The sequence below is a fragment of the Leptodactylus fuscus genome, chromosome 5 (genome assembly GCF_031893055.1).
Source record: "Leptodactylus fuscus isolate aLepFus1 chromosome 5, aLepFus1.hap2, whole genome shotgun sequence".
Classification (NCBI taxonomy): Eukaryota; Metazoa; Chordata; class Amphibia; order Anura; family Leptodactylidae; genus Leptodactylus; species Leptodactylus fuscus.
In genome coordinates this window covers 109,928,331-109,955,798 of record NC_134269.1, presented here as the reverse complement: position 1 = coordinate 109,955,798, position 27,468 = coordinate 109,928,331, and the positions used below count along the sequence as shown (strand labels likewise).

The window sequence follows — 27,468 nt, the reverse complement described above, 5'->3', positions numbered from 1 at the left end:
TTTAACAAATATTTCCAATACAGAAGTTGGAGACAATTGTAGTTGTAACTACCAGATGCATACAATATAGAAAAGTCTCTTTATAAGGCATTGTACTCTACACACTTTGATGGATCTGTTGGAAAATGTTTCTGACAAACAGTCATTAACCTCTTCAATCCCTAAAGAAAAAAAAAATATAGAGAAATTATAAGTAATTGAAAAGGAAAATTAATTTTCTGTCATTTACTATTCATTTCTCCAAGAGCTACGGTGTCAATTAAACATCATAAGTATTAGAAGCCATTATAGAGGTTACAGGTAAAGCAGACCATCTGGTTTGTCCAATATTAATTATAATAAATGTAATAAGAGGGGTAGGGGGTTCCACACAGCCCAGTGATGACGCTGAGCTATGAGGAACTCCCTTCTGACAGTGGGGAGAGATTGGAGTCGAAGCTAAAGGCAGCAATATCTCCTCCATCGGGGCACCAACGGGGAAAGCTGACTGCACTGAATTCAGTGCACTGTCAGCTTTCTAGCGGTATATTAACCGGTTAAGGACCAGGCCTAGAAGTACATTAAGGACCGGGCCTCTTTTTTCAAAACTGACATGTGTCACTTTAAATGGCAATAACTTTGAGACGCTTTAACTTACACAAGTGATTTTGAGATTGTTTTTTCGTAACACATTATACTTCATGTTAGTGGTAAACACTAATCAATATTTTTGTATTTATTTATAAAAAAACTAGCAAATTTGATGGAAATTTGGAAAAAAATTGCAATTTTCAAAATGTGAAATTCTCTGCTTTTCAGGCAGATAGTCATACCATTCAAATACATGAATAAATATTATCTCCCATATCTCTGCTTTATATTGGCATCATCTTTTGATTGTCTTTTAATTCATTTTGGATGTTACAAGGCTTACAAGTGTAACAGCGATTTTTCAGATTTACAAGAAAATTCCTCAAACTAATTTTTTAGGGAACACTTCAGTTCTGAAAGGAATTATAAAGGCCTATATAATAGAAACCCCCATAAATCACCCCATTTTCAAAACTGCACCCCTCAAATTATTCAAAACAGCATTTGGGATGTTTGTTAACCCTTTAAGCATTTCATAAGAATAAAAATAATATGGAGGTCAAATTTAGACATTTCATTTTTTTTCACTAATACATTCATTTAGACCTAAAATTATCACATTCACAAAGGGTTAAAGGAGAAAATGCATCTCACATTTTGTTATGCAATTTCTCCCATGCACAGAAATACCCCACATGTGGGTGTAAACTGATTTTTGGGCACACGGCAGTGCACGAAAGGGAAGGAGCGACACTGGGTGTTTGAACAGCATATTTTGCTGGAATAATTTTTAGGCACCATGTCGCATTTGCAGAGCCCTTAGCGTACCAAAACAATGGAAACCCCCCAAAAGTGACCCCATTTTAGAATCTACACCCCTCACAGAATTCATCAAGGGGTATAGTGAGTATTTAGACCCTACAGTTGTTTCACAGATTTTACTAACATTGGGATGTGTAAAAGAAAAATTACTAAAATGTCACTTTATCCCCAAAGTTTTCATTTTCACAAGGGGTTAAAGGAGTAAAAGCCCCCCAAAGTTTGTTAAACAATTTATCCTGAATACGGCAATACCCCATATGTGGCCATAATCTGCTGTATGGGTACATGGCGGGGCTCAGAATGGAAGGAGCGCTATTTTGCTTTTGGATGGCAGATTTTGCTGGAATAATTTTTAGGTGCCATGTCGAAATAGCAGAGCCCCTAGAGAACCAATACAGTGGAAACCCCCTAAAAGTGACCCCATTTGGGAAACTACACCCCCCACAGAACATATTAAAGGGTAGAGTGAGCATTTCGACCCTACAGCTGTTTCACAGATTTTATTAACATTGGGACATGAAAATGAAAATTTACTTTTTTTCCAACAAACTGTCAATTTAGCCCCAAATTTTTCATTTTCACAAGAGGATAAAGGAGAAAAAGCTCACTACAGTTCGTTACACAATTTCTCCTGAACACAGAAATGCCCCATATGTGGCCATAATCTACTGTATGGGAACATGGCGGGGCTCAGAATGGAAAGAGCGCTGTTCGGCTTTTGAAGGGCAGATTTTGCTGGAATATTTTTCAGGTGCCATGTCGCATTTGCAGAGCCCCTAGTGTACCAATAAAGTGGAAACCCCCTAAAAGTGACCCCATTTTGGAAACTACACCCCTCATAGAATTTATCTAGGGGTTTGGTGAGCATTTTGGCCTCACAGCTGATTCACAGATTTTATTAACAATGGGACGTAAAAATGAAAAATTACTTTTTTTTTCCAATTAATCGTCCATTTAGCGCCATATTTTTAATTTTGCAAGTAGCTGAAGAATTAAAAAAAAAAAAAAAAGAGTTTGTTACACAATTTCTTCTTAACACGGCAATACCCCATATGTGGCCATAATCTGCTGTATGGGTACATGGTGGGGCTCAGAATGGAAAGAGCGCTATTTGGCTTTTAGAAAGCAGATGTGGCTGGAATAGTTCTCAGGTGCCATGTCGCATTAGCTGAGCCCCTAAAGTATCAATACAATGGAAACCCCCCATTGTGACCCCATTTTAGAAACTACACAGGTGACAGTAAACTGGAATTCACCAAGAAGTGACCCCATTTTGTAGGGACAATTTTAGGGCCTCTGCAAATGTGACGTGGTGTCCAAAAACAAAGAATCTAAATCTGCACTCCAAAAGCACGTATCGCTCCTTCACATCTCCGTCCTGCTGGGTACCCAAATAGCGGTGTATACCCACATGTATGACACTGGTGTACCCCGGATAACGTACTTAATGCCATATGTGGGTATAAATGGCTGTTTGGGCACAGCCGGGCACAGAAGGGAAGGAGCGCTTTTGGTTTTTGGAGCATAGTTTGGTTTTTGGACGTCATGCCACTTTTGCAAAGCCCCTGAATTGCCAATAAAGTGGAATCTGCAGACATGTCACCCCATTTTGGACACTACCCCACTCATGGGATTTATCAAGTGGTGTAGCGAGCACTTTTAACCCGAGTGTTGCATTTATTTAGTTTCCAGAAATGAAATCACAGCTGATAATGAGAAGTTAAAAATGAAAATTTTCCAGAGATTCGCCATTTTAGTGCCCGATATGTTGTGCCCAACTTATGTCAGCAGAGACACTCCAAAAACTGGTAAGCGGGTATCCTGGGCACAACAGCTTTTAGAGCGTTCATCTCTGATACAAGATGGGCACAACATGTTACGCACTGAAATGACGGATTCCTGGAAAAATTGTCATTTTTCACCTCTCACAATCAGCTTCGTATTCATTTATGGATAATAAGTTATAGCAACACTTGGGGGTTAAAAATGCTCTCTCTACCCCTGGATAAATCCTTCAGGGGTGTAGTTTCCAAAATAAGGTCTCATATCAGGGGATTCCACTTTACTGGCGTTTCAGCTCTGCAAAAGTGTCATGGCATCCAAAAACCAAACCGTCTTGTGCTCCAAAAACCCAATAACCCTTCTTCCCTTTTGCGTCCAGCTGTGCCCTAATATCAGTTTATACCCACATATGACATTACGTCCGTTATCCTGGGTACACCAGTGTCATACATGTGTCATACATGTGGCATAAACTGCAGTTTGGGCGCACAGCAGGGCGCAGAAGCGAAGGAGCACTATGCGGCTTTTGGAGCACAGATTTGGATGTTTGGTATTTGAACGCCATGTCATGTTTGTAGAGCTTGTAAGGTACCAGGAAAGCGGATTCCCCAAAGGAGTGACCCCATTTTGAAAACTGCACCCCTCAAAGAATTTATCAGGGGGTGTAGTGAGTATTAGTATTGCAGGCGTGACTGCACAGCGGATGGCGAAGAGGGAATATAAAAGCTGTGCGGAGAACATTGCAAACACCAAATTCCCTACTATGTCCCAGTAGCTCCTATGTTTGGGGGAGTCACTCTGGGGGTCACTTCTGGTGTCTTTTCCCTCATAAGCTGTAAATCTGGGGTGTCCCCTGATATTCGCTCGCACAGCTTATATATTCCCTACCTGCCGCAGCCAGTTGTGTTCTAATAATTTGGCGATTTTTGGGGGGTTTTGCCTTGACATTGCTAGATGCTATAATTTCTTTATTTTTCTGGTGACGCGGCCATATAAGGGCTTGTTGTTTGCGGGATGAAATGCATTTTGTAATGACACCATTTTTGGGTGCCTACAACTTATAGAATACATTTTATTAACTCTTTCTTGCTGGATTAAAAAAAATAAATAAATAAATAAAAAAAAATCAATCCTGCATTGAGTTTTACATTTTAAATTTTTCACCATGCAGCGTACAGTATAAGTGACATGTGTCCTTTATTCTGCGAGTCAGTACGGTTACGGCGATACCTCATTTATGTTATTTTTTTTATGCAATACTAAGTCTGCTGAACAAAAACACATATGGGGACATAAATCAATGTTTTTTGCATCGCCATCTTCTGAGAGGCGTAACATTTTTATTTTTCGGTTGACAGTGTTGGTTGAGGGCTTATTTTTTGCGGGAAAATGTGCGCTTTTTATTGGCACTGTTGTGGGGTGAATATGACTTTTTGATCACTTTTTATAGCATATTTTGTAGGATGAGATGACAAAAAATCATTACTTCCGGCGAGTTTTTTCCGTTTTTTTTTTCCGACGTTCACCGTGTACATTAAATATTATTTCAGTTTTATTGTACAGGTTGTTACGGATGCGGCGATACCAAATATGCATTGCTTTTTTTAATTTTTAGTGCTTTTTTTTATATAATTCATTTTGTATAGAAAAAAGGGATTTTTGGACTTTAGAACTTTATTACTTTTTTCATACACTTAATTTTTTTTTTTTTTTTTAACTTTTTCATCTGTCCCTTTAGGACACTTGAATCAGTTGATGCTTTGATGAAAGCATTAACTGATTCTGCACAATAGCAGACAGGACACGAGCAGGACATGAGCCTGCTCGTGTCCTGTAAGCTGCAGAGGAAGTGAGCTGCATCGCTCACTTCCTCCACCGCCTGGCAGGATCACCAGGTATGTGGGGGCTCCGGTAGTCTGGGGTCACTGGCCAGACCCCAGACTACCTTTTACTGACATCGGCACCCCCCGATCTCGCCGCGGGGGGTGCCGATCCCTTTCAATTGTCGGCGGATCCCTTTCGATCGCGCCGTGATGTTTGACGGCGCGATCGAAAGGGTTAACACGTCCAGTCGGACTCAGTTCCGACTGGACGTTATGGAGGAAGGGGTTAGGTGTTAGTAACACCTAACCCCTGTCCCCCCCGCACCCCTCCCCCCGCCAGAAAGGTACCTAAAGGCCGGACGTATTTCGGCAATAGTCCGGTCTTTAGGTACCAGCACATGAGGCCGTAAATTTACGTACGGCGGTCCTCATGTGGTTAAACCACACTTTCATAAGGACATAAAAGGTCCTCTTTAACTAATAGCAGGTTACAAAGTCTATAATAGAAGTCTCTGGCTAATGCATCTTTGAATCATTTAACCATTTCTATACATGTATTAAATATGCATTAGGCCCTAATCACATGGTTGTAGGAAAATTGTCCAAGTTGCATTTCAATCTGAAAACAATGAAATGAGCTGCAGCCTGCACTACTATGGCTCCACATGCAGTACACAGAGACCAAAAATATGGCTGAACATAGTCTCATTTTTACACTCCTGAAACAAACATGGTAAAATTAAGTACAAATTACCTGGATGTATTTCCTCTGAGTTTCATCATTCAGCACATGAGCCACATGTTTGGAGAAAATCTTTTCACGGCCTGTACGTGCATGGATACCAACCATAGTGACACCAATAGGCCATGGAGCATTGCCAATTGCCATCTGGAGATATGCATCATTTGCCTGGAGAAAAAAAAAAGTAAAAGTATTATTTACATATACAATCAGATTCTCAGGGAACTCATTCCAATTTTTGGTTAAATCCAAAAGTTTGTAGGTACAAACTTACATTTGCAAGCTTTAAAGGCACAAATGCTTCTTCTTCAGGCATTTACTAATGGATTACAAAGCACAACACTGGCAAGATGCTACACGAAGGCAATTAGTTCATGAGGTGATATTAGTACGTTAAGGAAATGTTATTACAACTACTGAGGTTATGGGGGTAAGGCGTTGGGGAGTTGAATTGGGGTCATCTAGAGTTAGTCTGATTGAGAGGGTGAATTGTGTTATGAGCTCTTGCATGACAATTCACCCCTCTCCATCCTCAGTTTTATTATCCTACTTATCTCACCAATATATTGCCTTTGTGTAGAATCCTGCCAGTGTTGTGCTCTCAGTAAATGCCTGAAGGAGCCTCTTTGCTTTGAAAGCTTGCAAATGTGATTTTTCACATTAGCCTGCCAATAAAGGTATCATACCTACAACACAAAAGTATCAAATATTGCATGATTTTTCTGGCTAACACGGTACTACATTATTTTTCTCTGTACTTGGTTAAACACAAACACGCTTTCTAACATTCCAAAATAACATCACGATAAAAGTCACAGATTACAAAACTCCCCATTGAACTTGTTTTTACTGGCATTTCCTTATAAGGATTACCACATAATCCCACCTTTTTTCTACGGTTTCCTTCAGACTCACTCTAAGTGTATCTATCTGATTAAACCACTAAAGCATTACAAGAAAATAAAGTCATATACACCCACCAACAAAATAATAACAATAAACTACTGCCAATTCGGAAACAAGACACTCTGAAGTTAATGAATCCCCAAAGATTGACATTACTGTAGCAAAACACAGAGGGCAGAACCAAATCTATTCAAATCTATGGAAGCTGAATGGAATAAATCTGCCACATGTAAATATACCCAAACATTAGTTATATATACAGTAAGTAAAGCATTTATCATTATGTCGCTAGAACAGTAGAAAGTCAGTTTCTCTTCCATTTGCAAAGTTCATCCTACCTGTTTGCCAGTGAATTGTGTAAAGCTGTATGGGGTATTACATACCTTTACATATTCTCTCTGCAGCATATATTTGATAATATCTGTGATTGATTCTTTAATGTCAGCAGGTAAGTTCTAGTTTGACAAACAAAAAAAAATAAAAAAAAATAAAAAAAAAATCTATAAATAAGTACATACACACAACCACACACAAACACACATCAGGGATAGTTCAATACCCCCAAGATAGCTGTATTGCTCCTTATTCTTCATCGACTTGGACTACTGACCAAGTATGCAAGTAGTCACAGCAGGGAGAGACTACAGACAGCCCTGTTAGCATATTATCTCCCTTGGGAACAAAGGATCTGTCATTTGGGGAAAATTCTGGAGTCCTGTGCTGGCATATCTGTCCCTATTATGATCCTGGCAAATTCTTACTGGCAACCTGCCATATCAAGTGTGGTCTCTTTAAAGATGTAAAATATATGTTGGTTTTTAGCAACTTAAACATGTTTCTATCTGCCCAGGCAAACAATTGCTAACATTTGCAGATCATGCACGATGCTATTTTCTGGTGGAAAGTACCTTACACTCTCTCCTTCTTACAGAGCATTTCATTCTGAACCCGGATTTACATAACCTAAAACTGGAAACAACTGTGACCACAACTAGCCTGCGGGAAAATGTAGCAGCATCTAGTGTGCTAAATCTTTAAAGCTACACATAAGTACAATCATATAAAAAGAGAAAAAAGTAAAACTAATCTCTATGTACTGTAGTACAACAATGCTGGTCCCCCATCACCACTACTTTTATGTCCAGGTCCTGGTCTGAGGCCCTCCAGTAAGAATTGTAAGGCAAAACATTACTGGAACTAGGATTGTAGGGGGCAATTAGAACCCAAATCTAAATTACAATAAAAACATTTTACCTGAATTACAATTAACAATTTTCAGACACCGCCCTTTTTATAAGCCACGCCCCTTCTTTATGTGCCACTGAATTTTGATTTATTTATGTCAGTCCTAGCAGGGTAGCAAACAGTCAGGGCCATATCCTTTAGCCAATGGTGGTATGAGACAGGGTGGCGTGGCTATAAGAAAATCTAAGGGTAAGATTTTTGGACCGGATTTTGACACAGAGGTCACCTCAGAATCCGGTCCAAAAAAACGGCTCGCCACAACTGGATGCCGATGCAGTGCACCGGCATCCAGTCGCGGCATTCCCCTCCGGATTAGGCCCAAATGAATGGGCTCAATCGGGAGGGGAGTGTCACGTACGCCATGGCAGATTCAGTTGCGGAATTTGCAGCAAGAATGGTCATGTCGCTTCTTTTTTTTTTCGCTACTAGGTAGCGGAAAAAAGAAGCGAGTGGCTCCCATTGAAGTCAATAGGAGCCAGTTTTGGCAGCGGATTTTGAGGCACACCCTGTGTAAACTTACCAATGTCAGCAAGTTCATATTGCTTAAATGAAGCAGCTTTCAGTTTTAATTATTTTGCGATCATTTGCCTGGACTTACTGGATTTGCGTAAAATTACCTATATGAATCTATGGAATTTTAGTTACTTTTCAGGTCAGCAAAAGAAGCCACTTTGTTCTTATTTTATCTTTCCCCATAGAACAGGGTTTCCCAAGCAGTGTCCCTTCAGCATTTTCACCAGGATCAGAGCCATATTACTGGTAGCAACCACAGGTCATAGAATCTGGTCATGTATTTGATAACATTTTTCATATTTTAATCTTGCCTGTCATATTTGAAAGCATCTTTAGACCAGTAAAGATTGAGGACATTTTTCATACAATATTCGATAACAGTATTATCAGTTATTCTATCTACTTTGTGTATGCAGTGTAGAGTGCTTTGTGTTCTGCTGTTCATGCACTGCGACAGAATGGGGTAGAAACTGAAGTAACAGGATGTTCAGTGTTCTGGTCAGTGGCCTTCACCTTCTTACGCAGTTTTCTGAAGAGTGGTTTTAAATAGGATTCAGTCTGCTTCTGTGTGGCGCTTGCAAGTTTACCCTGCACGCTCCGCTTAATATAATCTTCTCGTGCGTTCAAATCTTTGGCCCAGACTCCTAAAAGAAACTAAACATAAGAAAAAAAAATCTGTTCAGTTTAAGCCATCTAGTGGACAATAAAAAAAAAACTGCATCCATGTGAAACAATCCGTCGGCACATAAAAAGGGTAACTTTTAAAACGTGCCTTTTGGGATGATTATAGAAAAGTGTTGCAATATATTTTCCATAAAATGTCATTACATTTATGTTATGGTCCTCATGGGTCAGATTGGAGTTATTACGCAAAATGACGCCAACATGACCCCTGAGACACAATCAGCGGTCTTTTACTTCAGGCAGAAGTGCTGAAGAGAACAGAGCTGCTGCAGGGCACAGGGAAGGAGAGTCCTTTTTTTCTGTTATTGCCTCCCCTGAGGCTTTGCTTATTATACTTTGGGGTCTCCTCAGACCCCAAAGTATAATAATAGCTAGTGAGTGGCGAAAATTGGAAAATTATAAAAGTTGGAATATTAAACTGTTAGCAGGGGCCACTATGAGACATAATACCATCTGAAGGGGCTGCTATGGCTATGAGACATAATACAGTCTGCAGGGGCCACTATGGGCAAAATACCATGTGCAGGGGGCTGCTATGGGACATTATTCTGTATAACTGTGTTTTTGCACAAAAATGAAGCATTTTCTTTTTTTTTTGTGCAAAATCACACCATGTGAACACAGCTTTACATGGAAGTAAAAGTTCCAGTGGCCTAAGGGCTAGTTCACACGGGGACATGGAGGCAGATTTCGATAGCGGAATCCACGTCATAATCCGCCTCCATATAATGCTAGTCTGTGTAGAGGGATAGCTTTTTTTTTTTTTCGCTAGCATTTTTAACACTAGGCGAAAAAAGAAGCGAGCTGCCCTTTCTTCAGGCGGAAGCCGCGGCGCGCTGAGCCGCGCCTTCCGCCTAGCGGCAGCACCCTCCGATGTCGGCTCATTCATTTGAGCCGGCTACGGAGGGGAAAGCCGCGACCGCGATGGTTGTGGCAGGCGGGTTTTGACCCGAGAGTGACGTGGCTCCCGCGTCACTCTCTATGTCAAAATCCGCCCCCACCACCCCCGTGTGAACGAGCCCTAAGAATACAGCTGCATCCAGATACATAATGTGTTTCTACCATAAGGATGCTGCCATATGGTGCTCCTGGAAATGTACATTTACCACTAATTGGGGGCTGCACATGTACTTTCATTGCTTCTAATGGAAAAGTACAGGTGCATCCCAGGAAATAGCAGTAAACACATGTTTTCTAAAGCATCTGGTAGCAGCACTTCTGTGTTATGGCTTGTGGTATACAATTATCATGTGACACTCAGAGTACCTCACCTTTATTTTTTCTCTTAGGCCCCGTTTACACGGGGCAAGAGGGGGCGGATTTCGGCGCTGAATCCACATCATAATCCGCCCCCTCACAATAGCGGTCTATGTAGACTGTTAGCTTACTTTTTTTTTTTTTTTTTTTTCCCCCGTGAGTGGCTTCCCGCGTCAGAATCGGGACCAAAATCCACTATTCCACCCCCCTTGTGAACGGGGCCTTACAATGTGCCAATAAAAAAAAAAAACAAAGAAGGTTGCCTACCACTTTCTAGTAGCCATTCTTTAACTGGTAAGTGCACTGCACACAGGCAGCGTGATGAAAGAAGCCCATTTGTTTATGTATTATTACTTAATCATATTATAGAGATATCTCTATCAATAAGTGAATGTTTTGTTTATGTTGTTATTAATCTACCTCAGTGGTTTGTGTATACACAAACTGGAGAAGATCAGAGAGGAAATAGACCTTCCTGGCGTGCACAACTATGTCTGGCTGTGCACTCCAGTCTGGTACAGAAGAAAGGGGCATTGCAGTGACCCTGGGATGTCCTCCAGAGCCCAACAGAGAGACACCGCTCTCCAAGGCACAGAAAGGAATCGCTCTTATCAAGATGAAGATAAGTCCTGGAGTAAGAGGTGTGACTAAACACAAGCCTTAAAGAGGACCTTTCATGTTCTCCTGCAGATGCAGTTTTATATACCGCTAGAAAGCTGACAGTGCACTGAATACAGCACACTGTTGACTTTTCCCATTATGTGACCCTGTGCTGGAGGTGCCGAAATAGACTAGTACTGGGGAGAAGAAAGGGTGGAGGGGCATTCCTCACAGCTCAGCGTCATTCCTGGGCAGTAAGGAACGCCCCCTCTGACCGTACAGGGCTATGGACAAGTATTGTCGGGGGGGGGGGGGGGGGGGGGGGGGGGGGGGGGGGAATTCCTTACAGCCCAGCTATACTCTCAGGAACGCCCTTCTGACAGTGGGCAGATATCAGTGCTGAAACGAACAGCACCGATATCGACAGCCTGGGAGCACATAAAAGGAAAGCCAAATTCAGCGCACAGTCAACTTTCTAGCAGTATGTAAAACCGCATGTGCAGGAGGACATGAAAGGTCCTCTTTAAGAGACCATGATAAGAAACCTGGCTGTGTCAAATTCCATCTGAAGATTCTCCAAGCTCAAGGACCAAAGACTCTTGTATTACTCAGTATTTCTCACACTTTATGGCTGTTGGCAATCTTGTGTTATTTTGTGGTTATATATATATATATATATATATATATATATATATATATATAGCACTGAACCCTTTGGGTAATAAATTGTTACATTTAGGGTTACTTTGTGTTTCTTTACGATTCCCTTATCTTTTTGAGGTGCGTTTGTTTCTGACTGTTGAAGAAATGTGTGCGTTTATGTGAGTGAGGTTTCCAGTGAGCCAAATCAGTGGTGATAGCAGCATGTATTTGGGGTGTGTGGGCTGTGTTGGGGTGCAATTTAGTCTCAATTTGCAGCCCGAGTGCAAGACTGAGCAAGTGGAGTGAGTTGACCCCTGATAGCCGCAACCACATCACTTGCTAGGGTGGCATGTACATGACAGGCAGAAAGCAATATCTACCTAATCTACATCCACCAAATTTTTGCAAAATTGCTTAGATCAGCACGTTAATGCTGCAGACATGACGGGAGATGAACTATATTGTGCAGCTTTTGTGCTTACTCTTGGTTTAGTGTCTCTTTAAAGTGAAAAGAATACTAAAAATATTCTAAATATGTGAGGTCTTACAAGGGACACCAAAATTTTTCAATTTGGACACCTAAAAAAAAAAAAAAAAAAAAAAAAATGTCAAAACAAGTTAAAGGGGTTGTCCAGGAGTAAAAAAACCAAAAACATGTATTCATCTGAATACAGCACCACCACTATACACAGGTTGTGTGTGGTATTACAGCTCAGATCTGTTCACAAAATAATGCTGAACTGCTATACCAAATACTCAGTTTCAGAAACATTACGGCGTCACAAATTTCTAATTCTGGATAATCCCTTTAAGTGGCTAAGGCAGCAAATTAATCTGTAATCTAATAAAAGAGAAATAGGACAAAGTAGTATCTGAAATTACATCTGAGACACCAAAAACATCATGAACTACTCAAGCTCAAAGTCAGTGCTGGGAGACATACACCCTCCACTAGGATCAAGATATATGCCCAACGCGTACAAACCTTTTCTAAGCGACAATTGAATGCTCCACTTACCTTAAGGACTTTATTTATCACATCCATGTCTTTGTTGTCATCACCTTGTCCCAGACACTCTCCCAAAGCCTGTAATGTGGAGATACATTTCAGTTTTTGAAAAAATCCAAACAAACAAAAAAAGCAAATAAAATAGAAAATGTTGAGGAAATTTATTTTTCTAAATGCTTTGCAACTCAAGCTCAAACAGTTAAATAAGAAAATGAGTTTCAGCTGAAACGCAGCCTGTCTCCCATCACAATGTGGTTACTACGCCATTCCTTTCAAGCACCTGTTCCAGCCATGCTGGATGTCATTCAAATTCTACTTTCCAGATGTTTGTATGAAATCTCCACAGTGTTCTGCTGCGAGATGCCTGTCCCTCCTACAATGCTTTAAACCTTTCACCCCAAGCTCAATCTCTACAGAGATTAATAAAAATAGGAAACCCATGTCATTTTTACCCTGAAAGACAAAAAGAAAAGAAGGAGGATGGCTGACAACCCTTTAGCTGCCAAGAACATATTTGTTATGTCTTTAAAGCACTGCCAGTTGAAAGTAAGCTTTACACAGAATGCACAGGCACAAACATAGCATGCTGCAGCCAATGGTAAGTTTCGGTCTCACTCCAGGCGCTTTATTAACATCAGTACTTCTCTATAATGTAATACAAGATGTTGCGGCTTCTGATTTAACAACAGAGTGTCAGTCTAAGGCTGCATTCGCACTGAGTTTTTTGGTCGGGATTTTGAAGCAGAATCCGCATCAAAATCTGCCTCTAAAAACCCCCTGACAATAGAGTCCTATGTAATCCGCTAGCGTTTTTTAGCGCCAAAAAACTCTGTGTGTACTGACCCAAATGCTACAAAAAACACCTCATGTAAAAAAACGCTTCCAAAATAATTTCCTAATTCCTGAAGCTGATTTTTTCCTCTCCAAAAAACACTGTGTGAATCCAGCCTAAGGGTGAGTTCACACTGAGTATACGCCAGCTTATTCTGAACGTAAAACACGTTCAGAATCAGCGGCGTATAAAGCAGTTCCCATTCATTTCTATGGGAGCCGGCATACGAGCGCTCCCCATAGAAATGAATGGGCTGCTTTTTTCACTACGAGCACTCCCATTGAAGTGAATGGAAAGTGCCCGCGTGTACGGCTAGCTCTGCTCATGCCGAGCCGTACACACGAACACATCCCATTCACGTCAATGGGAGTGCTCGTAGTGAAAAAAGCAGCCTATTCATTTCTATGTGGAGCGCTCGTATGCCGGCTCCCATAGAAATGAATGGGAACTGCTTTATACGCCGCTGATTCTGAACGTGTTTTACGTTCAGAATAAGCTGGCGTATACTCAGTGTGAACTCACCCTAAGGCCTCACGTTGCAGAAATGAAGCTTTTTTTGTTGCATTTTGTTGCTTTTTTTGAGCCAAAGCCAAGAATGACTACAAAAGGAATGGGAAATGTATAGGCAGCTCTTATACTTCTATCTCTTGCTGAATCTGCTTCAGGCTTTGACTCGAAAAACCGCAACAAACAAAGCTGCATTTCTGCAACATGGGGCCTCAGCTTTAAGGAGTACAACTTACCATTTTCTGCACCCACTATTTAAAGGATAAAAGACTTAGAGATCTGTTAAAATGCACAATACAAATCACACAATGGCGAGGGACAGTGTTACACCTTATGTACACATGCTGTACATTGTTGAAAGGTTAGGTATGCTTTAAATCAATAATATCATGGAGTGTATGTAAGAGGTAACACTTTCTGGTCACTGACTTAAATTCTGCAGTTTTTCCCCCTTCTACATAGTTTATGTCTGATCTGACATATTGTAAAGTTTCATAAAACCGCTTTTACTTTTTATGAGATATCCTGACATCACTACGGACAAGCCTCTTTTAGTAAACAGGATTCCCTATATAATCAAAATTCTTGAGCATCTTTTCATACAACTCTATCGCTGGGTTCACACCAGCTTCCGGTCTCGGTTCTCCGGTTTCCGTCTTCTGCAGGCAGAAGATGGAAACCTGTCAGACAGTGTCCAGCTGTGAGCGCCGGTGAGTGTTTTGGGCTCTCCGCGGCGAAACAGTTTTTTTGTTTTTTTTTTAAACTGGACACAAAGTCCTGCATGTCCGACTTTGCATCCGATTAAAAAAAAAAAAAAAAACGGTTTCACTGCGGAGAGCACAAAACGCTCACCAGCACTCACGGCCGGAAACTTTTCAAACCCATTCATTTGAATGGGTTTGAAAAATGCGTGCAGGTTTCAGTATCCTGCCCAGTTTCAGGCAGAAAACAGAAACCTGAAAGCGGAGACCGCGGGCGCAGATGTGAACGAACCCCAAGTTGTACAGTTCCTACTAGAAGTTAATCGATTACTGGGTTTTACAAAGCCTGTCCAGCCAGTGCTAACAGTATCACACTGTGAAGTGACACACCCTTTTCAAAACTGGTAGAGAACACTGGTCTTGTCTATTTATTCTTAGGGTGAGTTCACACGGAGGAAAGTGGAGCGCAATCTGGCACGTATACACGTGCCGGCAGATTACACACTCAAAATGCTCCCATTAATTTCAATGGGAGTTAGGAGCGTATACGCCGCGTTATTTTGTGGCTGCGTGTATATGTGCCAAATTGCGCTACACTTTCCTCCGTGTGAACGCACCCATAAAGTGTAACTCCAGTCAGGAATGTGATTTTTTTTTTTTTTTTTAATATATGGCATGTTAAAAACTGTTATTTTATAGCTAATCCTTTAATCTTAGCAGTATGTGAGAATTCGCAGCTTTCATGTGGTACCAGAACCATTTTCCTAGTTGATATAAAACCAGAGATATGGCCATTTAAATTGATCACCTCTTCTTTGGCAAATGTCACAGCTCTACATACTGGCAATGCAAAGGTGTATGGATTTCTCAGTCAGAGGGTTTGCTAGGGAGAATTCTAGAGACTAATTTCTATTAAAAGGAAGTTAGATATGGGGACATTATTATAACATGCGTAATTAACCTAACACAGTGGCCAAAAAAACAAATGAAGGGAGTTACAATTAAACAACTGTATATACCGTACTCAGCGAGTACCCACTCCAGATCTGGTCTGGGTGCCCAGCAGCTCAGGCAAGAACTTACCTGGCAAATCACATGACTACCAAACTCGGAGGATTCCAAAGCATGGCAGCTCCTATAGCTGTATACACAGTGCTCATTGAGCACTGTGCATACAGCAATTGGCAAGACAGGATCACTAAAACTATGGAGAACCTACTCCCAGTTACTCTAACTTCACAATCATGTGCAGACATTAGCTCTGCAAGTTCACTGCAGTTTGCCTAGTCAATATATAGCCTTACAATAGAATGTCCACTCATTGACTATATATGACTATTGTCAATGAGTGGTCATTATATTGTACCTCCAGTTATAAACAACTTTTCATAAGTGAATAGTACAGGTTTAAATAAGAAACTTTGCAATATATCTCAATCAAGAAATAAGTTTTCTTCTCCACTTTTCAGACAGCTACTTTCTCCATTTTAGTCTAGAAAGAGGAGAGGGGAAGGAAAAGGAAAGGAGGGGGGGAGATAGGTATTCAGTGCACTGTTGGCTTTCTAGCGGTGTATGAAAACCGCATGTGCCCCAGGAGGTGAAAGGTCCTCTTTAAGCATTTCATGTGAATTTAAAAAATAAGGAGATACAATTTAGATTGCATTTTGTTTTAAATACATTCCTTTAGCCCTAAAATTAACACATTCACAAGGGGTTATAATCACAGCTTGTTGTACAATTTCTCCAGAGCACAAAAATGTGGATGTAAACTGATGTTTGGGCACAAAGCAACCTGTGAAATGGAAGATTTTCCTAAAATAGTTTTTAGGTGCCATGTCTCATTTGCAGAGCCCCTAAAGTACCAGTACAATGGAGACCCCCATTTTGGAAACAACATTTTGCCCCCAAAGCAAAATGTTTGATTTTATTGACATGAGTCGTGACATAATGCCTTTAGCAACTTATTTCGATTTCACTATGGCTGTGCCATTTTACTGAATCATTACACCGGTTTCCAGGGGTAATTTTCTTGATTTTTAATGATGAAATCAGTAATTAACAGCACAAAAAATGCAGCCAAGGTAAGTACTGAATGCTGTGAATAAAAGCTCTTCTTTACGTTCCAATAACTGGGTGAGAAAGCCCAATAAAAAATAATGTGTTCTGAAACACTTTCTGGCAGCTGCTTTCCCATAAGTGCTCTATTTCTTCTTCAGGTCATTGCCCATAGGGGCACACTAAACAGCTGTCTTACTAAATGTCTGGGCTCACAGTTTCAGACTGTATTTTTTCAGCAAAGGAGAAAATGGATTTTAACTCCTAATGACACAGTGATTTTTTACCATCAACAAATCAAACAGCCACAGTTTTGTAAATGTTCTATCAACATAACCAAATGATAGCTTGATTTTGCAGGATGTTAATGGTATTTTGGGGTACATATAATACTTTGTAGATACTTTGAAAGGAAGGATGAAGAAAAAAAATCCAAAAAACACATGCTATATAAATTACTTATTAATTTAAATTTGTCTTTAAAGAGCAAGCACTGTGCAGAAAATACAGTGTTAGTTTTAGAGTACAGCTAGGGCTAGTTCACACAGGGGCAATGAGGTAGATTTTGACAGAGTATTTCGCCTCAAAATCTGCCTCCGTACAATGGTGGTCTATGGAGAACACTAGATTTCGTTTTTCTGCTAGCAGTTTTTTGCTCCCCAAACAGAATACAGAACGCAGAAGTGAACCAGGCCTTACCAAACAGCTTATCGAATAAGAGTTTAATTTTTTTTTCAGCAGCAAGGTTGCATTTTAACACAAGAAAGCTATGTTCACTATACCACTAACCAGCCCTACAATAACATATAAGAGGACTGGAACTAGTTTGGTGGTGGTAGTAGATGCTCTTCAAACATATTCCTTTTAAAATGAACAATACACATTGAGATACACACCTCAAGTTCCTCTATAGTGGTGTTTTCCTCATGAACCTTTAGGTCATTCTGTGTGTCATCTTCTGCTTGTTCTTGACCAGCCACCAACTCATTAAGATATTGCTGGTCAATCTTATCCAAAGCAGCCTTCAGGTCATTTCTTAATCCCTGGAAATGAAAATATAATTGACCAGTCTTTCCTAAGAGACATACAGAACAATGAAGCATATACATAGGTATTTATCACCAGATACCTTATTGACTTCTGGAGCAAGGATTTCTATCTTTCTCAAGCGCTGAAATGAATCGTAATCTGTTTCCCCAAATAGTCGAATGGGCTCAGCTCTCTCTCGCAGTCTCCGTATAACCTACAAAAAATAAAACAAAATAATAAATTACCATATATATGTATATGAAAGATGAATGGACAAAAATAGCTGTGAATAAGACCTTATAAACAGAAATGTCACAGATATCTCCAGCATCAGGGCACATACCAGGAAGGCTGACAGTGCACGTCAGCTTTCTAGTGGTATATAATACTGCACATAAAGTATATGAGGACATGAAAGGTCCTTTAATGTATTAAAGTTCCACTTCTAGATTTGGCTTACAAATACTGATTACTAACTGAAAGTGCACTAGGGGAACACAAATTCACACAACTGGATAATCAGCGCTTCAGTTTTCCAATGTGAAGAATTTAAGTTCAGATTTTTCACAATTATTTCTCATTGAAAATTATGCATGAACATTAAAGGGATTATCCAGTCTCCAAAAATTATCTGTAAATAGATCCACAGCAGTGCTAAATACTCAGTGTTGCCTTGTGCAGCCTTTTCTTGTCTGTATCCCTGTTATGTACATGCAGTGAATGTGTGAAAAAACTATTTCCCATAATGCATCTCCCTGCCAATTTTTAACAGTTCTATATAAAATGAAACAACAGACCAAGCTCTAAACTGGACAACAAATAGGATCTAAAAACCTAACTGTTCTCGAGCTGAAAATACATAATAAATGGCTAAATAGATCACCTGCAATATTTTCCTTAACAAAATCAAGTGTTCTGAAAAAGGAAACAGTGGATCATATAAAGAAGTAATATCCCCCTTCCCCCTATATTTCACACATACATGGTCTGCCAATAGAGACAGTCATGTGGGGGCAGGGGGACTTACCTGCCTCTTAAATCATAATTTTTCCAGCAATCACTTATGGCCTGCTTAATAAAACTGAAACAATGGAATTTCTCTGTGGTCAATAGGTAGTTGCTGAGTGATTTAATATATTTGTGTGTGTGTATTGGACTGCAGGAACTGATGATCCAGTGTTAATTGATCTGATTCGAGATAGTGAGTTTATTAACATTCAGTAATGATAAGTGTAGATCTGAAATGCATACACTAAATACAAAAAAAAAGTAAAAGTAAAAGTAAAAAAAAAAAAAAAAAAAAAAAAAAAAAAAAAAAAAAAAACCTTCAACAGTGCTGGCAGCAGAGTGATTATACTGCGCCAATGCTAAATTAGACTCAGGCTGACAAACTATAAATGCAAGTGTGTAATTATATACTAGCCAAATTGTTCTGTAAAGCTAGAATAGGGTTTATGGACAATGTCAACATTATGTTTCATAAGTCATTTGACTTTGAAAGTAGAAAAAAAAAGGTAATTTGCCATCTATTTTAATTTTGGACAATCTTATGAGTTTTTACAAGTCAGCAAATTCACAGGTCATATATAGATTTTATATAGCCGTGATGGATACTCTAGTCCAGGGAAATACTGAGTTATTAAAAGTGGAGATTTTTCCACCATTATGGTCAATTCAACCAGCTGACAAAGTAACCACACTGTTATTGTTGGACAGCCGTTTCTAGCTCCACAGGAGAACCACATCAGTGGAATTGGAGAAATTGGTCTGCACATGCCAAGCTTAATCCCTTAAAGCAATGTTGCGGATCTGGAAACCAAGGTAATTTTAAAGGTAAATAGATCAAATATCAGGAATCTAGGTCTATAAACTTTTGGCTCCCATCAACAGAATTCACACAATCTAACAAAATTCAAGTCACAAAGGTTTTTTGATTCTTTTTTTAAATTTGACATTTTGTAAAAGATGTTTTTTAGGTGCTTCTGCAGTTTTATTAAGAAGCTGACGGAAGAACAAGGCTGAAAAGAAAACAAATAAAACAAAGCCCCAAACGTCCATAAAACATACGAAAAAGACTGAAGTCTGAAGATTTTTCGGATAAAGCCACGTTTCACTTCTAGATACCTGTAGCAGATATGCAACAGCAGAGCAAGTCACGATAAACCTTGGAAACAACATTTGAATCCGCAGCAATAATTGACATGCTGCATGTTCTAAACCCCCAGCACAAGATTCCGTGTTGCAGATTTTTTTTTTCTACAGTGTGAATGGAATTTGTTTAAATTTCATCCACTAAACTACCATCCACCACCACTTGTCGTATATACTTGAGTATAAGCCGACTTTCAGCTCAGTTTTAATGCTGAAAAAGCCCCCCTTGCCTTTACTTGAGTCAGGGTCCACGTAGCACAGAGAACTGCAAGAGCATGCATAAATTAAACCCCTGTGTGCCCCATATAAGGGTTACTAATATATGAGACACATGGGGGTACTAATAAAGGACTTTAATTATGAAGATACCTCATTATTACCTCCATTTGTCCCAAATATCAGTAACTCTTATGTGAGGCACACAGGGGGTTAATGTGAGGTACATGATGGGGTTAACTGCTATTACTATGAGGCACATGGAGTTACTAAGATGTAATGCACATGACCAGACTTTTTATCTGATATGGTGGATTTACCCCCCCCCCCCCCTCGGCTTATACTCGAGTCAATAAGTTTTCCCAGCTTTTTGTGGTAAAATTAGGGCCCTCGGCTTATATTCTGGTTGACTTATACTCGAGTATATACAGTAGTACAATCTTGGCCCATGCAACCTTGACCTTAAATGATCACTAACTTTTCAGACAACTTAGTCTCATTTAATAGAACATGCTATTCTAGACAAAAATGTAATGTACTTTATATAAAAATGTTGTTTTTTTTTCTGCAAACCTCTCTAAGGCCAGGGTCCCACGGGACGTAAACGCCGCGATTTGCCCGCAGCGGAGACGTTGTACAGTTCAAGCAAAGGGGGTAGGATTCATGCGAATCCCATGCCCACTTTGTGGAAGAAATCGCAGTGCGGACACGCTGCGATTTGCAAAGCTGTTGCGGCTTTGCAAATCCCAGCATGTAAATTATATCTACAGAAACGCTGTGGCGGTGGCTTTCCCGAAGATATAATGGGAAGAGAAAGTCCGCAGAGGAAAACTCTGTGAGCTTTCTCTTCAAAGCGCTGCGGAAAGAACCGCAATGCGATCACCTGTGGGGCCTTAGTCTAAAGTCATTTCCATTAGGTGTCTCTATTCTAGCTAGTTTGCTGTTCATTCAGGAACTTCTGTCTTTCGTTATCACTGTGAAACGAGATGGATTCACAGTGAGTAGAGTGGGAGAGTCTGTTCTCTCTTAACACTGGGAATGTAAAGGTGAGGGGCTGGTTCTCCTCACAGCCACTACACACATCTGCAACTGACTGTTTCCCTGCCTACACACTAACTGAGAACACGTCACAGCTTGCAAATGTAAAAAAAAAACAAAAAAAAAAAAAAACTTGTGTTGTTGATGTTGGGATGTTAGTCATAGTCAGAAAGCAGCTTTCCTGACTGTGCTCATACATCTATAGTTCTGTGTCAGAGATCTGTTTAATTACATCATGCCCTTGATTTGTAGTCCAGCGTGCCTGGATTTCCTATATTGTGTTCACTTGGGCTTTTCTCAACAGTGTTTGCTATTTAACAGTTACTGATTTACAAGTAAAAGCAGTAGTAGTGGTGATGGTAGTTGTAGTAATAGTATCCCCTCAGAAAAATAGTAATGGTAACACAGAGCACTGTCTTTGTTTTAAACATATTTCTAGGTGGAACAACACAAATGAAATGAGAAAAGATTCTCCAGAAATGTTATTTTATGGGGAATACAAGTATTTACTAAAGAAATTCTTATTAACTGAAAATCAGTTGTAGTCAAAACTTTTCCCTAAAAAAAAAAAAAAAAAAAAAAAAAAATCTGACCAGAGACTCTACAAAAACCTTTATAAATAGCTCACCTCCTGTCTAGACAGAGTCATAGGCAATTTCTCTTCTGCTAGCTCTAAATCCAGCACTGGGTTGTTTGATGTTGAAGGCTTTTCTTCTTCATCTTGATTTGTAACCTAATCAGAAAAAATGAATATATTTGTACATTAGTCTAGGCAAATAAACAGATCATGCTGAATAATATAATGGGTTATCGCAACATGTAAAGTTAGTATGTGTATTAACTCTGGAAAATCTGCACAAGCTTTAGTATAAAAATAGAAGATAAAAGTGATTATATTGACAATATCTAGCATGAAGGTTTATTCGGTTGGTTAATATTAAATAATTCACCTATTTACACCCCATGCAGCAAAATAAATTACTACATTTATACAAAGGAGAAAAATTTTGAATGGTTGCTTTACAATAAGAAGCCACAACAAAAGTGGGTTCATGTACCGATCTTAACACAAGACAAAGATGCTGTTAACCCTAGAATGCATTACTCTTTTTGTGCCTAAGTGAGGGATTAAGATTTTGCTTAGTCTGTGCAGGCACACTACCTGACTTGTTCTTAAGTGTGAATGAAACATCAAATAAATTTACTCAAGTTTTTTTTTTTTAATCTGTTGGACTATAAGAACTTAACCTCTAGCAAATTAATGTTCATCTCCTTTATCTCCTTCTGTTGTTCTATATGAACCTCAATTCTGACTCTCCAAATCATATAGCATCTTCAAACAATCTCTCTACTTTCCTATTGTGCATCGCACAGACTTGCGATTTTGTAGGTGTTCATGGAAAGGCAGGCTTCCTGAGATAACAGTTAGGGGTGTTAATCTGCAGCATCTACAGAAGCCCACACTGGAGATTACACGATCCTAAAGAACTTTTCAAATCATTAGCATAATTATAAAACCCCAAAATACCAGAGTACAAGAACAAAGATTCAAAATAGCACAAGCAGATTTGGCAACAATAATCTAATCACAGCACCTTGTAGAGCTATGAGTAGATTAATGTTAATTTTCCTGCTGACAGACTCCCTTCAATATTACATCAGAATTATTGGATATTGTTAGCTATTCTTCTTTTACTTTGCTTAAATAGGACCCTTCAAGTCCTCTGGCACCCACGGTTTTATATAGCGCTGGAAAGCTGACAGTGCGCTCAATTCAGAGCACGGTCAGCTTTCCAGGTGGGCGCCTTAGTGCAAGATATATGGGTGCTGAAACTAACTTGACCAATATCTCCCACTGTCAGAAAGACAGGCCTTACTGTCTAGCATCAATGCTGGGCCATAAGAAATGCCTCCCTTTCTTTCCAGAGTACTCTTCCATAGCATTGTACTGTCAGAGGGTGAAGGAATACAGGTGCTGATATCTTCAGCATCTGACCATGTACCGTCAAAGCTGACAGTGCGCTATATTCAGCACATTCAGCTTTCTAGTGGTGTATGAAATCTTGCATGCTCGAAGACATTAAAAGGCCTTCTTTAAGGAGCTGCATATTATAATAATACCATGTTTAGCCAGCAGAGAATAAAGAAAAAAAAAATCATATTATTATACCGTTTTTGTCCTTGCCCTTCTGAAAATGCAATAAAACAACAGTGGCTGCATATTTCTTCAAGATATGGACTTGTGAGCAAATGTTTGGGCAAGCGTGTGCATTATTTCCTTTCTTATTATGGATGATAATTTGCAGGAGAACTATTGGACTGTAAGAGTGCAAACACATGAGTGGGTGCGAGCCCAAAAGTGTTTGCACTTACATTTATTAAGTATAACTATTATCAATAAACAAACATACTAGAACACCATACAACGTATCATCCATGTGCGCTCTACCAATTTTGAAGAGTTACTGCAGTCTCAGTTTTCCATTCATGAGATCAGAATACCTGTGTCACAGCAATCTGACCGCCAATAATACAAAAACCGCAACATGGGCTGTACTTTCAGCCAACTTAGTCTACTACAGACAGATATTCTGATCTCAGCCATGGCCATCTGAGAAGAGAAAAGCCTTTTAGCAGTATAATCCGTAATTGGGCCTGTCTATAAAAAAAAAAAACAAAAAAAAAAAAAAACAATAAGATATGGCTACAACACTGTTTATAAGAATATACCAATCCACTATCTTTACTGTACAAAACTGCTTAGGCCTTAGCACAACATATTAGAACTTCCAGCAACTATTTATGTCAGTTGAAAACAAACTGCAATGTATTTGGAAACACTGGATCTTCAGTCTTAGAATTGTAAAGATGAACTCACACATGTAGACCTTGATGCAGGTTTTTTGAGCTTAAGGCAAAAAAAAAATAAAAAATTGTATTCCTAGGGAACAGACAACATACAGGAAAGACCTGGGTAAAAGCTATATGGTATTATACATGTGTCCTACTTTAGAATGTATTTACCAGCTTTGCTAGAAATACAACCATATACTATGAGATGAAGGCAATCTAGTTTATTTTCTGGAAAGGCAAACTGCAGAATAAGCAATGTGATCCTGTGGTAACTAACAAATGGTAGATTATTATATGTTTTATGTCATAACATTATGTTATAGCGATTCTATTTAAAAGGCATCTATATGCTGCCTAAACAACGTCAAATGTAGTGAGCAAACAAGTAAGCCAGAACAGAAGAAAAAAACATTATTATGACATGCTGTAAATGAATAACAAGTAATCATCCGTTATTAGATAAAAATAAAATTAATGTGGTTAGTAGGTCATTCACAATTTATTTTGTATTTTTGAAACTTGCCAAAACGTAGAAAAATCATTTTATAATAAACTTAATATGTGTGAATTGAAATGATCGCCTGATCCAGTGTCCAAGTAAATGCTGTCGGATGTATCAAGACATTACATGCTCAGAGCCTGAAGCCAAATGAAAGCACACTACCAGCAGCAGTCATTTTCAAAATGGTTTGCATTCAACAAAAGTAACCTACAGCTAGCAACCATTTGGAAAATGTACCTGGAAGTAAAGCATGCATTCTCAAATCCTACCTTTTGTGTGGGCTTCTCACTTAATGGCTAACAGTTGTAACAGATTGAACAAAGAGAAAGGATATTAAAACAAGATATGGGAAGTAGACACATCTTGGAATTTTAAAAAGGAAAGGATATTTTTTACCTTGTAACCACATCTTTCAAAATAAGCCTCCCTTTCTTTTTCAGCAAGTTCACTGCGCTTAAAATACTTCTTACTTTCCTGAAATACATGAAAAAAAAAACAAAAAAACATTTGTGCCTTATAAAAATAAAAGAAAGCAATTGAGTTTCCTTACAATAGTTTGAGGATCTGTCATCATAATAGACCTATGTACAGTAAACAGCATCCCTCAGCCACTGGTGAAGGAAGTGGGGGGGGGGGGGGAGCGTTCCCCTAATAGCACACTGGGGCAGATTTAATATGCTTTGCACATTAGTTTTCTGGCACACAAGGAACAACAAGTGGCGATTTTTTTTTTTTTTTTGCACAAAGCGTTTTTGTATTAAAATAATAATAATAATAATTGCACCTTTTTGGTTTTTTTGCACCGCCCTCGCCACTTTCCTGACGTCGAGGGCATGCAGCAGACAGGGACATTGGCCCTCCCCCACATAATTATCATATAATAATCATCAGAAATCTGGAGTAAATGATGCAGGAAATGAACAGCAGCAGTGAGCTGGTGTTGGTGGACTTGTTCTAATGGACAACCCATCAATAGGATGGGATAACTCATCAATATCTGACAGGTATCAGATTCCTGGTATTCCTGCTATTCACCTGTCATTGGAACAATGTCCCAGAACTATATGCTAGGGCTAAATGGGAATTTTGGCCATTTTGTTACACAAAGATCATTGGGTCGCCATGTGATTCTTTCCATAATGTTAGTAAATGGAGTCCCATTGCGACCCCAAGGGTGCTGTGACTTCTACTTGTAGTTGCAAAAACGTCAAACATTGCTCAACTTTTTTGCAACTAAAAGTCTTGGCACACCAGGCATCACTAACATTAGTGAAAAAGAAAATCACTACCTGACAACCTCTCGTGCAGCAGGAGTTGTGGCTGAAGTCAGTATGTAATCCTGGGGTCAAGATCTCTTCATTGTGGAAGGGATGGGAACAGAGCTGCAAGCTCAGCCACCATTTATTTACTGAGGGCTAACAGCCACTTCTGCCAGCTCCGTACACTGCACTTCATGTACATGACAGCCCCATGTGAGGCTCCTGACACTTGTGATCAGTGTAACTCCAGCACACACACTGGCATAGACCTATAGCTGGCTAGGCACTGCCATCCTTCTACAGTAATAGTATACAGGAATATCCTCAGAAGAAACCTGCTGCTCCTCACCCCGACCAGCTCCTTCTCCTCCAGCTGCTTCCTTTTACGCGCTATCTCAGCCTTCAGAATATCCATCGTCTTTTCATACCAGTTCCCACTTCAGAAGTATCGTATTCAGCGTTGCACTTCCTGTTTACGGCGGAAGAGGCGGTGGCACTGCTCACTCCGCTCCTCCGCCAGTGTGGAGACCTACGGGGTCCTAGGGTTCGGTCGCGTTGAACGAGGTGCTTGGTATATGGCTATCAGAGGGTTAATATGTGCGGAACCTGCACTCGTGGAACTGCAGTGAGAAGGGAGCAGAATCTATGTAGGGGACGTCAGGAGTCACGTGGCATGGAGCGGTCATGTGACCCTGTCTGTCTCAACTGCTAGATGCTAGAATCAAGCCCTGCCTAGTATGTTGTGGATCCAGTAGGTGGCGCTACCTTCTGTGATTGTTAATACGAGGTACCACCTGCTGTGTCCACTGGTTAGGGCTGTATATTGGAGAGGAGTAGTTAGCTTGTACTTTAACAGTCCTGGAGCAGAGGTAGAGCCACTTACTGGATCCACGACACAACCCACTCCATTCTAGACTAGAAGACATGGCTGATTTCTGTTTCTCAGGATGTGACATCAAAGTTTGTAAGACACAGGCCATGCTGCAGCTCATTCATTTTAATGGGACTCAATTGTAATATTGCATTACTGAGAAAAAAAAAAAAATCTCCATGTTTTCTAGTCCTTTACAACCCCTTGTGGATCAGTTAGCTTGGTAGCAGCAGTAGTGCGGACCCGAACAGTCAAGACAGGAACACAAAATGTGCAGCAAATTGGTTTATTTAGAAACAACAGGAAAATAAATAAACCTTGACTTCAGGCACAAAATAAACAAAACAAAATACAGCTTTAACTTCAGGAAAAAAAAAACAAAATACCTGCTCGTCTGAGCAACTGGACCGAGAAATGACTTAGTAGCCATTCAATTACTTTTGAACCTGTGACTTGGCGGGACTGTGTAAAACACGGCTGTGATTCCTAAAAAAAAAATAAAAAAAAAAAAATAATGTAATATATAGGTTAAATCCCCTGAATTGCTTTGTTTCAAATGTATTTTATGGAGGCACAGAGACTTAATTATACCATCCAAATATTTCTGGATCCAGCTGTAGTGAAATTATTCACAAATTATCTTTACACTTGGAGTCAGATCACAACTGTGTGACAAATAATAAGTGGCAGTATGAAGTTTCACAGGATCGCCAGCATCTGTCCATGTAGAGACTCCAAGGATGACAGTGAGGATGGCCAATTCTATTGTGTTGGTAGGTAAAAAAATGAATATCCAGTGAATATTAGTTTCATCTAGCTTTTGCAGGATACATGAGCATTGAAGATATCAGTCATCTCC

The 27,468-nt window shown here is 39.7% G+C and overlaps 1 protein-coding gene across 2 annotated transcripts; it reads right to left on the bottom strand.

Moving 5' to 3' along the window:
- PRPF18 (pre-mRNA processing factor 18) lies at positions 1-26,401 on the bottom strand. 2 transcript variants are annotated; one of them, XM_075274019.1, is made up of 11 exons: positions 26,088-26,401; positions 24,876-24,953; positions 24,749-24,775; positions 21,753-21,857; positions 17,820-17,933; positions 17,587-17,733; positions 12,605-12,673; positions 8,917-9,057; positions 7,029-7,100; positions 5,752-5,907; positions 1-161 (listed from the first exon to the last, which is right to left on the bottom strand). In XM_075274019.1, the coding sequence occupies exons 1-11, from the start codon at positions 26,151-26,153 to the stop codon at positions 81-83; spliced, it is 1,056 nt and encodes a 351-aa protein (XP_075130120.1). In that variant the 5' UTR covers positions 26,154-26,401; the 3' UTR covers positions 1-80. The 2 variants fall into 2 exon arrangements, with proteins under 2 accessions (XP_075130120.1, XP_075130121.1); XM_075274020.1 differs by lacking the exon at positions 24,749-24,775 and having other exon boundaries at positions 2-161; positions 26,088-26,400.
- Between the last annotated feature and the right edge of the window lie 1,067 nt (positions 26,402-27,468).